Raw genomic sequence first — 15343 nt, 5'->3', positions numbered from 1 at the left:
GTGGTCTCAGACATCATCACCATTCTGACTCTGATCCCTTCTACTGCCACCACCTTCACTGTCATTTTTCTCTATCCCCATCCACCCAAACAGCCGATATCTCTTCGGCTTCACCCTAAAAGCCCGCTCATATAGGTTCTGCCGAGCACCCCAAGGCTACACAGAAAGCCCTAGCATCTACAGCCAGGCCCTCAAGAGACAGCTGGATCAAGTCCAGTTACCCGATGGAGTGGTGTTGGTGCAATACGTCGATGACATCCTTTTGGCAGCCGACTCCACTCCATTAGTAGTCACAGCCACCATTCAACTCCTGCACTTCCTTGAGGAAAATGGCCACAAGGTCTCCAAGAAGAAGCTGCAATTCTGCCAACCCCAGGTCACTTACTTAGGCCACCTTTTGTCCAAAGACGGAAGGAAACTCACTCCCGACCGGATCCAAACCATTCTCGAAACTCCTGTCCCTACGACTCAGAAACAAGTTCGCTCCCTACTAGGCCTCACCTCCTTCTGTCGACAGTGGTTGCCAAACTTCAGTCTCATTGTAAAACCACTGCTTTCTCTGCTAGCCAAAGATGTCCCTTCCCCCCTCCCTTGGACTGCTGAATGCCAATCCTCCTTCACGGAATTACGAGATGCCCTTTGTTCGGCCCCTGTCCTAGGTACCCCTGATTACACCAAGCCCTTCTCCCTTTACACTCACGAAAGGGAGGGGTGCACTTTATCTGTCCTGACCCAGTCCATTGGCCCAAAGCAACGACCGTGCGCTTACTTCTCTGCCACTCTTGACCCTGTAGCCAGAGCCTTACCTGCCTGCCTTCGAGCTGTAGCTGCCGCTGCTATCTCTATCCGACAGAGTGAGGGGATCGTACTCTCAAATTCCCTCACGGTACTAGTACCCCATGCAGTTGACACCCTTCTGAACCAGACCAAGACCCAACACCTGACAAGTGCACGACTGACTGGATACGAGTTGACTCTGCTTGCTCCCCATACCACCCTGAAACTATGCACCACCCTGAACCCAGCAACCCTGCTACCACTACCAGAGAACGATCCCGATGCGCCCCCGGTGCATGACTGTGTGACCCTTACGGACGAACATACTAGAAGTAGAATTGACCTCAGAGACACAGCTTTTCCTGACCCCGACGGAGAACTGTGGGTGGACGGCTCTTGCGTCAAACTCCCCGATGGCACCACTTCAGCTGCCTATGCAGTCACCACGGCTCAAACTGTAGTCGAGACAGCCCGCATCACGCAACGATCTGCCCAGGCAGCGGAACGGATTGCCCTGACACGAGCCTGCATTCTAGCAGCAGGAACCACAGCGAACATTTACACCGACAGCCAGTACGCCTTCGGGGTGGTACACAATTTTGGGCTCCTTTGGAGGGAAAGGGGATTCTTGACCTCACACGGCACCCCCATCTTACATGGAGATCTAGTCTCCGCCTTGATCGAAGCTGTCCTTCTCCCCAAAAGGCTTGCGGTCATCAAATGCCAGGCACACAAGAAAGTGACAGACATTATTGGACAGGGAAATGCACTAGCCGACATCACTGCTCGAACGACAGCTGAAAATAGGACGACAACACGTATGTACGTGACCAGGTCACAAGCAGAAAAATGGACTGACGCTAGGGACACTATTAGAGACATTCAAATGGCTAGCACACAACACGAAGTGACTGAATGGGCACGGGTGGGATTAAAAGACGACGAAGGCTGCTGGCGGACAAAAGACACAAACAAATGGCTGCTACCTGACTCATACCTGATTCCCATCCTGACTATGGCACACTCCCCTGCCCACATAGGATCAGCCCCCATGATTGAACTTGTCTCCAGAGTTTGGCACAATGATAAAATCACAGACTCCGCCAAACGTCTGGTCCAACAATGCTTGATATGCCTGCAATACAACCCCGAGAAAGGAACTGTAGTGCCCCGAGGAGGGTTTGGGGTCCCCAATCACCCGTTTGAAGTCCTGCAGATGGACTATATCCAGCTAGACAGATGCCAAGGCTTGAAATATGTGCTTGTTGTGGTATGCGCAGAGTCTGGAACCCCGGTGGACGGGCCCCTGGCAAGTATTGATCACCACCCGGACGGCTCTTCGAGTGGAGGGGAAACGGCACTGGCTGCACGCACACCACTGCAAAAAGGTCTCCTCGACCTTGGTCACAACAGAAAGCATCGACAACCAAGAAGAGCTCCTGAACAAGGACCGACCGTCACTAACCTGCTATCCTGATACCGAGGCACTTGAACTTACAAAATTCTCTGATCCCACTGTGCCATCCAGAGAAGGGTATTTCCTGCGTCGAAAGGAGGGAGCTTCGGCTAAGTAGACCACGGACTAAGTTAAATCTCAGAACGGTGACTTAAAACACCACCAAGGGTCACCCGGAGAGAAGCTAAATGAAGTCTGTGGTTCTGCCCGCTACCGAGCACCTTGAAGATGATGGAAGCGCCAAATAAGAAGATGATGGAAGCGCCAAATAAGAAGATGATGGAAGCAACAGGAAATACCCACTACAGAAACCCAAAAACGGACAGACTCCACAGCTCAAAGACAATTGCACTCTTCATCACAATCCTTTTCTGCCTTCTACTCATGACCACCCTCTGGATTGTGGAAGAAAATGCACCTGCTCATGAAACATTCCTGACCACTGCTCAGCCTACCACCATGAAGGAACATTACCTGATTTCGCTCTCCCCTCAACTCAGAGAGAGGCGAAAGGAGTTTTGGAATAACTCCTTTGTACAGCTGCTGCACCAGCACAATCTTGCCACCAATGCCACCAACTGTTGGATCTGTGGGTTGCTACCCCACGCCACTGGACATTCAATACCTTTCATCCCTTCGCCCTTCTCAATTCACGGCTCCTGCCTTGCTTGGCTGATCCTCCTGCAAGAAAGCTATAAGGACAATGCCACCTCCAGCAAAACCATAACGCATTTCTTCCACGAGGTCTGGCGAAACAAAACCAAGACTCACTTCTGTCCGCAGACCTCCAACAACTCTATCCACATGGACATCCCTGCTAAAGAACGAATTGAAATGCAGGTGTTCAACAATCCAACTAGACCCACCTTCTCCTACCTACGGAAACGAACGGCTGCCACCCTGACTGTGGCTCTATCTGTCATCAACGTCACAGGTCACATGTGCATAGAAGGGCTTGGGACACAGTTGGTAGGCCGCAGTGCTTGCCGTTTTACCAGAACTTTGGACTCCACTGATCCACCTTCCTTTGTATCGTCCCCAAACATGTACTTCGTCTGCGGCACAAAGGCTTACACCTGGCTCCCCAAAGGCTGGGGGGCACTTGTTTCATCTCCTTCATCCTTCCTCCGACTTATGTGGCTCCAGCGAATCACCATAGACAAAAACGAGCCAAGGACATTGAACAAGCCGACTCAACAGGAGCACAGTTCCTCGACGCTATGAAGGGACTTGTTCCGCTCTGGGGCCCGATGGCAAACAGCCGTGCCATCCGACATCTGACTCAGGCAGTTGAGACAACAATGAACATCACAGCTGGTATCCTTGCTAACAACACCGCCGAGCTTCAAGCAGTCCGCTTGGTGGCGCTCCAGAACCGCCTTGTCCTAGATGTGGTTCTTGCGGACCGTGGTGGAGCATGCCGCATTATTGGGTCCAGCTGCTGTACATACATACCGGACAATTCACCCTCAGTGTACAGAGCCATCGAACATCTCCACAGACTCTCTTCAGAAGTCCACCAGGAGCAGGAAGAATGGTCACTTGGTGGATGGTTCTGGAGTACTGTTAAGAACTGGGGCTGGAGACTGTTTACCATTATCCTGATTCCTGTAGTTGTAATATGCGGTCTATGCTTAGGAATTCAATGCTTGCCACCTCTGTGTTCATTATGTACAAATTGTATTTGCCCTAAGACTATGGACTTTGGAAATGAACGCATGGGAGCATTGTATGATGCCGAGGTCAGGAATTTAATGAAGATCGATATCGAGTAGGCAAGCTGGCTAGATATGTTGAAAAGGGAGGACTGTTAAACCTAGGCTGCAGCGTCAACATTATCGGCGCCATCTTGCCCCCTTTTCGAGTCCATTCGTGTGCGTAAGCGGCAGCCATTTAGATACCATAGCCTCTCTGCCCATCGCCGATAGCCAGCGCGTCTCTCTCTCTCCTGACCTCGCAAGCTTCCCCCGCACGCTGACAGCCCCCGCTCTCACATGCCTTGGGTCATAAACCCCTCTTCAGCACAGCTCTGCCTCGGAACCCCATCCTGTTCCCAGCTCAACACCTCCCTCCATTCCTTTCATGATCCCGGGTCCTTTGATAAAACCCCCTTTCCTCTGTGCCCGTTTGTCTTCCTCGTTCCCAGGCCGCCACCTGGCCTTGCGGATACTGTCATTGGCCCCCCCCCGTACAGTAGGAAGCTTCCCCCATCAAAGGATCCATGAGTTGATCAAAGCCCCCACCCCATGAGATCCGATCGACCTCACACATTCCGTGAATCGGCGGAATGTCCAGCTGCGCGATAATCATCACCTGTTGTGACCGGGGTGGGGACTTCAACTGTAAATGTGTGTGGGAACGGGCCAAAAGCGGGGATTCCGAGGATGTCCTTTCATACTTCAAAGCATTGCAAGAATGTGTGACATGCAATAAAGATCATAAACCTGTGTATAAGAGGCCAGGCCTCAGAGATGCGGTTAGAGCACCTCGAGAAGATACCCTGTTGTCTGATTTGATGTGTTCTGCTCCGTCGGAATAAAACCTCTGTTTCCTGCCTTCAGTCTCCAGCGCCTGCCTCTTTGTTTGGTAACTTGAGTGGGTATAGAGGCGGTTAACGCCGGGCAACTTCGAAAGAGGGTCATCTGCCCTAACCCTTTTTCAACACTACCACCAGGATTCTGGAATGGAATGCTTTCAAAGTGGTGGCTTGAGGAACCTGCATCCAACAGATAGCAGGGATTCCCAGGACACTCCAGAGAGAACTGGAGGCGGCTGAGTGGAACTTGTCTGACCTCAGCAAGGTGACTGACATGAATCCTGCATTCTCTCTGGAAGCAGAAGCTTGAGAGTCTGAGGTGATAAATCTTTAAGGCCCACGCTGCCAGGGTGCACTGAGAGAGTGATAGGCCTGGTAGACTCCTAGCATGGCTCATCCAACAAGACTCAGTGTCTGGCCCCATCCCAGAATTGGTTGCCCTAACTGGCGTCAGGGTCTACACTCAAACTAACATTCTGCAAGCCTTCTACAACTATTACTTTGCCATATATCGGGTGCCGCAGCAAAATCAGATGGAACCAATAGCTACGTTCCTGGCTGACATCACACTTCCCCAAATCCCCACTGCTGAAAGGTGCTCCTTGGACGCGAAGATCACATCGGCAGACGTAAAGCAGGCAACCCTTGACCTGGCCGAAATTAGTCCCTATGCCTGGATGACCTGCATCTAGAATATTACAACACCTTTTCAGCCTTCCTGGCGCCTCAGTTGACGGCAAAGAACAATGCAGCCATGAAGGATGGTGAGCTTTCCCATGCAGTTTGTGAGTCTCTCCTGATCTTGATTCCAAAACCAGACAAGGACCCCACCCAGTTAGCCTCTTATAGTCCCATTCCTATACATGGGGAACACTACAAAATTCTTAGCAAAATACTAGCTGACCTATATGCCCAAGTCCTCCCAGAACTCATGCACTCAGATCCATTTTGTTCTGGGCCGTATCACCTCCCAAAATATTTGCCGCCTCTTTCGTGTTCAGGATCAGGCGAGGGGTTAGTTTCCTCATGCCGCCTGCCTTGACTTAGAGAAGGCATTTGACACCCTGACCTGGCCTTATCTATTCACAGTACTTACTAGCATGGGGGTAGTACCCAAACTTCTAGAGTACACAAAGCAATTGTACTTGAACCCCACCTCTAGGAACCGTTTGGGCCGCAACATCTCATCTCCCTTCCTGATATCCCAATGAACAAAACAGGGATGCCAGCTCTCCTCCCTATTATTTGCGCTTGCTATGAATTCCTTGGCCACATGTCTATGGAAGGGGGGATTAGAAATGGGGCATCCGGCTGGCGGGTTGGAGACAAACAGTGTCACTGGACACAAACGGCCTACTCCTCTATATGCAGGACATAACGGAGGACCTCCCCACCCAAAAGTCACGCTAGTGGACTTCGCCACAGTACCTGGACTTTGAGTTAATTGGACAAATCAACCATCTACCCACTCAGCCCTGACCTCCAACTGCGAGAGGTGAACGTTGATAACTCCTTGCTTGTTTGGCCTGCGCAGGCGCCATGCCCCGGACAAACTACAGTTGCCGGTAGACCTGGGAGGCCTCGAAGACCCATCCTTCAAGGCGTACTTCCTGGTGGTGCAACTCCAATGGCTGTCCCATTGGGTGCTATATTGGGGAGGTCTGCTCAGACTCCAGGTCCAGCAATTTGTTGTTTGCTTCAACCAAGAGCACAACCCATGTCGCCCTAACCCAAACAGGGGTTGCTAGAGAAGACTAGTATGGCTAGCATACATTGTGTCTCCCGGAAGACCCCACTCTATACCCCCATGCTGCCCCTGGTTGGCTTGACTCGTGGCCAAGGTTATTACACAGTCGGGGAACTTGAGGTGGGAGCCCTCTTTTCAGAGCGCCACCTCCTCCCCTTTGACCAACTGGCTGAGGAAATCGAGCTCCTCCCAGGGCGGTTCCTCCTCCACAGGCAACTCACAAACACCTGCCTGCATCTCTGGGACCTATCTGGGGGGAACCCATGGCACAACCAGTACTTCAGACAGTGTTGATCATGGAACCCAGTCACCACCTCATCACCTGGTTCTAAAAAGCCATACGAGAGTTGTCGGCCACCCCACTCATTATACTTCGCCAAAATGGGAGAAGGAGTTAGGTAGAGTGCTCCACAATAGAGAAAGGAGGAGGGCACATGAATTCCCCCAAAAGATCTCCCGAAACTCATGATTCAAGAACATATAGTACTTCATCTTGCACAGGGCCTATCTAACACCTGTGCAGCTCCACTGCCACTTCCCAGAGTCACAATTCGCTTGCCCCCGATGTCAGACCTCCAACGTAACACTTAAACACATTTTATGGTCCTCCACTGTTCCACAAAAGTATCGGGGTGCCATTCATGCCACGCTGTGGAAAGTCACAGGACTACAGGACATTCAAAGTTGGGAAACCTGCTCACAAGGCTTATCCAAGTGTCGGAAGCAACTCAAGGTGCAAACACGCCTCAAAGCCCTGGTCCCTCCCCCTGGCCAAGCAAGCAATTACACTACACTGGTGTGCACCTGAGGGCCATCCAGTGGCGAAATGGACTGGGGCAGTACGCAAATATGATGTTGCAGAGGAAGAAGCACTCCGATATCTTACTCGTGCACTTCCAGCAAACAACTGACAAAGATGACGCACCCCCCGCAGACATAGGGTCCCTCACTTGGCGTCTAGAAGGGCACCCCCCCCCCCCTCTGAATTGACCATCCTTCCCTAAAGCCTGCCCTCCCCAAGCCTCAAATCCCCTATTACTGTCTAAAATGTTAGGGAGACCTAGCATGCTCAGCCGTTTTAAAGTGGCTTCATACCGTGATTTAAAGTTTAAAGGCAAGAGTACGAAAGGGATGTCAGTTTAACTGGAATATCGTTGTTCTTGAAAGTACTTCGGCTTGATACCAAATGCAAAGATTTAAACCAAACATGAGAAATCGAGTTACAACTGAAAACTCAAAACATGCATCTGTTAATCAAATGCTGCCCTAACAAGCTTAGTTTGAAGCCATTTTCTAGCTAGCTAGGATTTCACAACAGTGATATGAATGCAATTTCGTGGGTGGGTTTTGAAGGAGAACTCTAATGTTACTTTTTGCTACTTTATTGTTAGGTTTATTAGGAATTCATTTTGTTAGGTTTCCCCAGTCATGCATACTAAAAATATTGCAAATCAATGAGATGGAGCATTGGGTTAAAATTGTATATACTGTTTAATGTTCTGAGATCCCCAGTCGTTTCTAATGAATGTTTACTTTTAGATACATGCTGGGCAATGGTGCGCTGTTTAAATACATGTTTCTGCCAGTCCTTAGGGTCCTTAGGGTGCTTCAAAAACATTTTAAAATATATGTTTTTCTTTAAATACAATGTGCAATTAGTGAAGGAACAACAAAACTGCAGAGGAACGACTTTTAGTGTTGGCGCACTAAGGTAAATATCTGAAATCTCTGTTTGCCTCACACATAATGGCTTCCTTCAAACCAACACACACACACTGAAATACCAAGGTCTGGGAAATGACCTAATGAACTCACATGTAACCTGAGATGTGAGGGAAATGTTGCCTTTTTCAGGCGAATACCCTCACCCACCAATAGGTGGCATGCTTCATCGTAGGGTACCTCCTCACACCAGAACAGAGGTGTGATGTGGGCTACAACTTCTAAAGAAATTTGGAGGAGCTCTTCTGATGTTTTTTATAAGGTAGTCAAATGTATGAGTGACTGTTATGAAAAATTGAATAAAGTGAAGTTAAGACGCCACAACAGATGATAGTCTTTATGGTTGTCTGTTGGGGATAGGATAAAAAAATACTCAGAAGTGAGTAATCAGGGAAAAGTTTGTAGAACCCTGATTGCGCTGTGGTCTTTCATCAATATGTTTCTGCCTTCAAATTACCCTTATCTAAGGTGTAGGGGTATTCGTCAGGACATCCAATTAATCACTCTAATATGCACCATCAATGTGATAATTAGTGCCAAAAAACATAAACATGCAATGAAAGTGGCCCCCCAAACCATGAGGGAATCTAGTTTTACAGGACATGTAGAGAGATTGAATACCGTCAGAACATTCTGATACCCTATGCCAGAGTCGAATGTCACTCATAAAGTGACCCATGCATTTCACACTCAGAGGGCCTTATCAAAAACATCCAAAAAGCTCCTCCTAAGTTCTTTAGAAGCTGAAGCCCACACCACAACTCTGCTGTGGTGTGAGGAGGATCCCTGCGATGAAGCATGCCACCCATTGGGGGTGATGGTTTTCGTCTGAAAAAGGAAACATTCCTCTCACATCTCAGGTTATATGTCAGTTCATTAGGCCATTTCCCAGGCCTTGGTATTTCAGTGTGTCTTTTGAGTTTAGGAATTGCGAGAAAATAACTGCTGGTTTTAAAATCTTTCCGGGCCTCCTCTTTTTTTGTGGGATTTGATTTCCCTTCAAACCATATTAATCCACGCTTACATACCAACACTCCATTCCATCTTGCACACCTCCAACATCTCACCAAGTTGATGTCGGGGGACACATGCCTCAGCCTACCTTCATAGTAGGTGTGGCGTTTACTGTTTAGGAGGTGTGGTGATTCCTGGCTTCAGAGCTATGGGAAAAAGATGGCTGCCACCACTGAACTGTTTCAACCCCTTCGCAGCTGGGCAAATTCCCATGCTGTGCTGGGGGGCGGGGGCGCGCACAGCGCCCATGTGCTCATGACGAGGTCAGCTCGTCATGAGCCACGGTGGTCGTGTGCTCATGACGAGCTGAGCTTGTCATGACCACACCCGTTTCTTTAGAACGTTCGCACAGCAGGGGAATTAGCTCAGCGTGCGAGCGTTCTAAAGGTCATGACGAGCTCAGCTCGTCATGAGCACCGTGGCTCATGATGAGCTGAGCTCGTCATGAGATTTGAAGGGGTTAAACGTGCATTTTCAACTTTACTGAGGCTTATAATAACCTTCAGATGGATACCAAGTTATCTACTACGCGTATATTCAATTTGTAGTTTCCTTTAAAGATTTAAACCCTCTCTTAAACACCTCAAAGGTAAGTGGTTAAACTCGTATGCCACAAGATGACCATTTTGACTCAGTGATGCACTCAAAGGAAAGGTACACAGCAAGGAAATAATTGTTTACAACGTAGCAGAGAAGACACATCAAATAAATGTATTAGGCTATAATACCTTTCAGCAGAGAAATAGAAGAATCAAAATATGATATTGTACATGGGCTGTTGAAACCCCACAAGTATCATGTGTAGTAGCGTATTCAACATATCTAGAAGAACATACATCAACTGGCTACAAGGTTTGTATAAAGGTCACATGTAGTCGCAAAAGTATGGTGCAATAGAAATTACATCGAAATGAAGTAGTTCCCTAATCTTTACAAAGATTGTTTTTTGTATGCTGGTCCATATTTACCTGCAGTGAAATATCCCTAAAGCTGTAAGGCATTGGCTCTAATAGAGTTATTGGAGTCAGCTGCCCAGAGAGTAGCCAACTAAGGTTTATGGTCAGTCCTTCAATGTGCATATGGAAGTCTTCCATGAACAAGTCCTGCAGTAAGGCTAGGGCGCTACGTCATATTCCTTTTATTCCCTTGCTAGTGCGTGAGTTACTGGTAGAAGATATACATGGCCACAACATTTTGCTGACAAGTCATGTTGTAGCCTCAACTGGGATTTCACCTTTGCAGGTCTTGCCATCTTTTCCCAGGATCCTTCCGACGCCGCACTCGCAACGGTACGAGTTCTTGAGATTCACACAGACTTCACTGCAGCCTCCATTATTGTGTTCGCATTCATTTTCATCTGCGGAAAAACAAGTAACAGCAAAGTCACAGCTACTGTATAGACCAACAGACACAGCAAAAAAGACCAACACAATAACCACACAAATTCAAAGGTTTCTTTGGTGCATTGCCACCATCTCTTGCTTCAGGTTTTCCTTACTGCATTCAGCCAGCATGCTTATACAGGGGGTAGTGGTAGGCTGTGCCCCTTTGGTGCTACTCCCAACCCCTGTATTAGTACTTGTAGAGAAAGAGGACCAACTGATGTTGTTCGCTAGAGTTTCACAGAGAACGGTGTGCACTTAATGCAGAAGGGCAGAAATGATCATTCTCACTTTTTAAATTCTCTTTAGTTTTCCAATATGTAATCAGGAATAGGGAAGACCGTGGAAGGGTACAATGAAATAATATATTTGCAGTATATGGGACACTGCAATCCCTATGTAAAAGCTCATCTCTAATTTTCTTATTATGTGTGAGTTCTTAATCTCTAGAGTCTGTAATAACAAAATGAATTAACTAATGCCTACAGACAGAACCAGAAGCTAGGGTTAAAGGCAGGGCACAGAGCTTAAATACAGCTGCTGTTTAAGAAAACGAAATACCAAAATTACATTGTTATTCTTATCTGTTTTTCTAAAATGAACAGCGATCAGCAGAAAGAACATATTTATAGCAACATATTTATTTGTTTGCACATTATAGAATCATACAAGAAAGATAGAATCTCTCTGGGTGTTCCTACACATTCTGAGATAGATTAATGTAAGCCGTTTGAAAAACGTTCTATTACTAATATGCTTTTTGGCACAAATTACTCAATGCTTTTTGTGAGTTTACGTTCACACTACAAATTCTGCTTTCATTCTTCATGTCTGCAAACATACTGTTTCATATGAAAGAGCAAGACACCAAGGCCCAGATTTACTAATGCTTTGCACTTTTGTTGCGCGAACCCAACACAAAGTGTTATGCTGGGATTTACTATTTAACGCAAATAAAAATTTGCAAGGGCTAGTTTCTCAAAGTAATTTAACCACATGGCTGCTGCGGGGATTTTTCCCCTGTGCTGCAAATTGCTCTTTTGCTGCAGTTATGACGAGCTCAGCTCGTCATCAGCACACGACACCCGTGGGTGATGACGAGCTGAGCTCGTCATCAGCATCGAAAGGTTTAAAGATGCACTAAACACTGCTTTGCGTCAATAGGGCATTCCCTGGGTGGTACATTTGTGTGCCTATGCAACCACCAATGGGTTTTAACATAAATCCCTATATTCTAATATTCGTAGACAGCGATTTGTGCCAAAATATTATGCCTCCTCAAGGCAGGCGTAACAAGGAGATATGTTTACATTTTTCTTGTTTATATATGTTTATAATAGTTTCTGTACTGGAAGGGTCACTTTCCAGTCCAAAAACGAGTTCTTACAGAATGCACACAACTTTGCACAATCACAAAAGGGTGTGTGTGTTGGCACATAGCAGCCTAAAGTGTACCAGCAGGGGGAGAGTGGAAAACAGCACCATATCTTAGTAGATATGGCTTTGTTCGGTTCTCTCTTTAACAAGAGCTGTGAGTTGTGTCTCCATACAAGAAATGCTTTCTGGTCTAGGATAGTATAACATATTAGTGAAAACACACCAGGAAGGTGTTAGAAGGGGACCACGTAAGCAACTGAGGGACTTATTTATAAGCTCCTTGCACTGCCAGTGCGTCACTTTTTGTGATGTTCCGATGGCACAGTAGCCTGCTCCATATTTCCCATGCAGCACTAAGCCACTTTTTTGGCTTAATGCTGTCTTGTAACTATCACTCCATTTAACGCAGTTTTCTATGCTAAAGGGGCGTGCAATGGGTGTTGCTGGGGGTGTACACAGCAACAACCCTGACTTTTTGACACTGCCCCAGATTTGTGAGAAATCGTAACTCTGAGGCAGTGCCAAAAATGTATGCCTCCGCAGGGGAGGCATAAGGGAGGCACAACGAGCAGAAATATCTTTATTTCTCCTCATTTGTCTATTTTCAATGAGTGCTGTATTCTGCAGCACACATAGAAAGAGGAAAAAGCCTCTTCTGATGTTTTTGTGCAGGAAGGTTTCCCTTCTGACACAAAAATAATCATCCCTGCAATGCAGGCACCATAGTGCAAAGGTGGCTGTGTTGGGGCACGGCTGCCAATTGTGCGCCAGCACTGAGGAAAAGGACAGGAATGTGCCGTATCTGAGAGATACCGCAAATTCCTGCCCTTTTCTTTTGCCATAGGGCAGCGCTGCAGGAATGCCGCTAGCGCTGCTCTATGGCAAAAACTCAAAAATGAGGCCCTGAATATCACCTGTTCCATAACAAGGAACACCAACCCAGAAGAATTATCAGAAAAAAACAGTATGACATAATTCCTAGGGTAGGATTGAGGAACAAAAGCCTGGGGGGGTCCACTAGAAAACAAGCATGAGATTCCAAAGTTAAAAATAGCACAGGAAAAAGTAGTACCAAAGTACTTCCGAACCACCCCATTTATTGTCCAGCTCCTTTGTAAGCTATTCTCAAAAGTAGCAGCGAAAAAATTAAGAAATGCTATCTTATTGATTACCTGATGCATTTAACAGGAGACATATCTCTGGATAGCAATATATATGGGTACCAGCACATGCCTAAGTGCCTATATCACATATGTTTACACACTTGTTGTGGGAAAGAATGGAAGGCTAAGGGGTCCTCTCCTGAGGTGATTGGATAGAAGAGAATGCATTTTGTGTGTAGAACATCAGCTTACTACCATCTGCCTTGAGATTGGTATGGGAGTTGCCACCTATCCATTGATGCGCCCACAATGTTTCATGTTCAACATTTTCCTGGAGTGGGACATGAAGCAAGTAAGGGAATGACGAGGTACTGAACAATGGCCAAATGATTTAATTCCAACGGGCCTTGGGATAATAATGCCACAGCAGGGGTGTCTGAAAATAGCATAGAATAAATGAGCTCGCAAAATTGAGTAAGGATTCATCTGATGAAACAACAGCTGCCTGGAGAATATTACATATGAAATAAAACAAATGAGGACAGTAGTTATACAAAATAGGATAGCATTTGATATTTTGTTGACTAAGGGAGGAGGAGCGTGCCAAGTGGTAAGCCAAAAGTGTGATGCCTACATACTGGACAACAGCGGCATCATTAGGAAGGCAATAAATTAGATCCATCAGATAAGAAAGGTAGCAAGAAAGATACAGGAAGTAGGGTATGGGATTCCCTGACCCCTAGATAGGTAGATGGGGAACATGATACTGGAGGCAGTTTTGATGGGACTTGGTATCTTGGTACTTCTTTGCATAGTAACGGTTGTGCCACGATGCATCCAACATCCCTAAAATGTGTAGGCCCCTGAGACAAAGCCGAGTCTCCCAGTGAGCAGGAAGCAAGAAAAATGATGGCCATTGAGCTTGATTAAATGACTATTGCATGTCAGAGGAGGGAATGTGGAATACATTTTTGATTCAGGTTCCATTTTGTGACACTCAATAGGAGCTTCATGCAGAAGGTGCACAGGCATGTTGGCTTCTAAGTGAACTTGAACTGTCTGTGCTTTTACTGTAACCAAAAGAATGATAGTAATCCTCGAGAAAAAAAAATTCACATGCAACTCATTTTAAACATTGATATTTGTGTATCACAGATATTTCTGTGTGGACTAAATCATATACAAAGGCAATGCAATATTTCAAACATTATTAGGGGCAATGAAAACTCAGCCAGTATGTAGCACCGTTCAGCCAAACAAAGTTTATTCAAAACCAATATGAATTCTGAAACTCAATTACGTTGTGTACAATGAGAGAAGAAATAGCAGACCCCAGGTGTGTAGTCACCCAAGACTAAAGGAAAGATAATATGAGAAGTGAAGAAAACAGGTAACGCTGGTGAGGTGGAACTGGATGGACGGAGTGCTAAAAAACAAAGATGCAAACGGGTTTGACCTTAAATTAACTAAATGAACTAGAAAAAAGTCTTAGAGCATTAATGCATGTCAGTGTCCATAATTATAGTTCACTTACCAGCTAGAATGTCCCAGTATCTCCTGGAATATCACAGGCAGTGGAACTGTCCCAGATAAGTCTACAGGGAAGTCTTAAGGAGACTATTGGGAGGAGGAATACATAAGGGACACAGGAATTTCACTCTCATCCACATTCACACTAGATTACCCGGGATAGCATGGATTAACAGGTGGGAGTCTGAAGGGTACTAAGGAAACACAAAATATTGTGTGAGGTAATCTCAGACAGACAAACTGGCTCCACAGAATATCAGGTAGGTGAAGCAGTTAGTCTTATACACAAAATAAAAAGGTAATTCAATAGGTGAAGCACTAGCTGGCTCCCATGGAAAAAATGGAGCGGAGTAGCTTCGTTCACCTAACAGGCAGGTACGAAGGTCAAATGTGCCGTGTCGCGCTGACCGAATCCGGTGAGGTATGTAGCGGATCAGCTGCATGCACGAGTACAGGAAAAAGCGAGGAAAAATTAAAACAAAATGGCGTGGTGTGCTGGCCGGCTCCTGAGGAGGTATGAAGTGGAGCAGCTACACACACGCTGCCAGGTAGGACAAGGAAAGGATATGGCGAGGCGCACTGGCCAGCTCGGGTGAGGAATGGAGCGGGGCCGCGCTACACACGCCGACAAGCTGGGGGAAGGAAGAAGCGGCGTGGCACGCTCGCCGGCTCCCAAAGGGGTATGGAGCGGAGCAGCGT

At 46.8% G+C, this 15343-nt stretch overlaps 1 protein-coding gene across 1 annotated transcript in view; it reads right to left on the bottom strand.

The window, feature by feature from the left end:
• The window catches only part of OIT3 (oncoprotein induced transcript 3), a 686203-nt gene that overhangs the window by 275378 nt on the left and 395482 nt on the right, over positions 1 to 15343 (bottom strand). Inside the window, exon 4 of the mRNA XM_086922283.1 lies at positions 10487 to 10609. Coding sequence (XP_086778409.1) covers positions 10487 to 10609 — 123 coding nt within the window. The remainder of the gene's footprint in view (positions 1 to 10486; positions 10610 to 15343) is intronic.

The sequence above is a fragment of the Lissotriton vulgaris genome, chromosome 5 (assembly GCF_964263255.1).
Source record: "Lissotriton vulgaris chromosome 5, aLisVul1.2, whole genome shotgun sequence".
NCBI classification, from domain to species: domain Eukaryota; kingdom Metazoa; phylum Chordata; class Amphibia; order Caudata; family Salamandridae; genus Lissotriton; species Lissotriton vulgaris.
The sequence above is the reverse complement of the archived record's forward strand: the minus strand, read 5'-3'. Positions and strand labels throughout refer to the sequence as shown.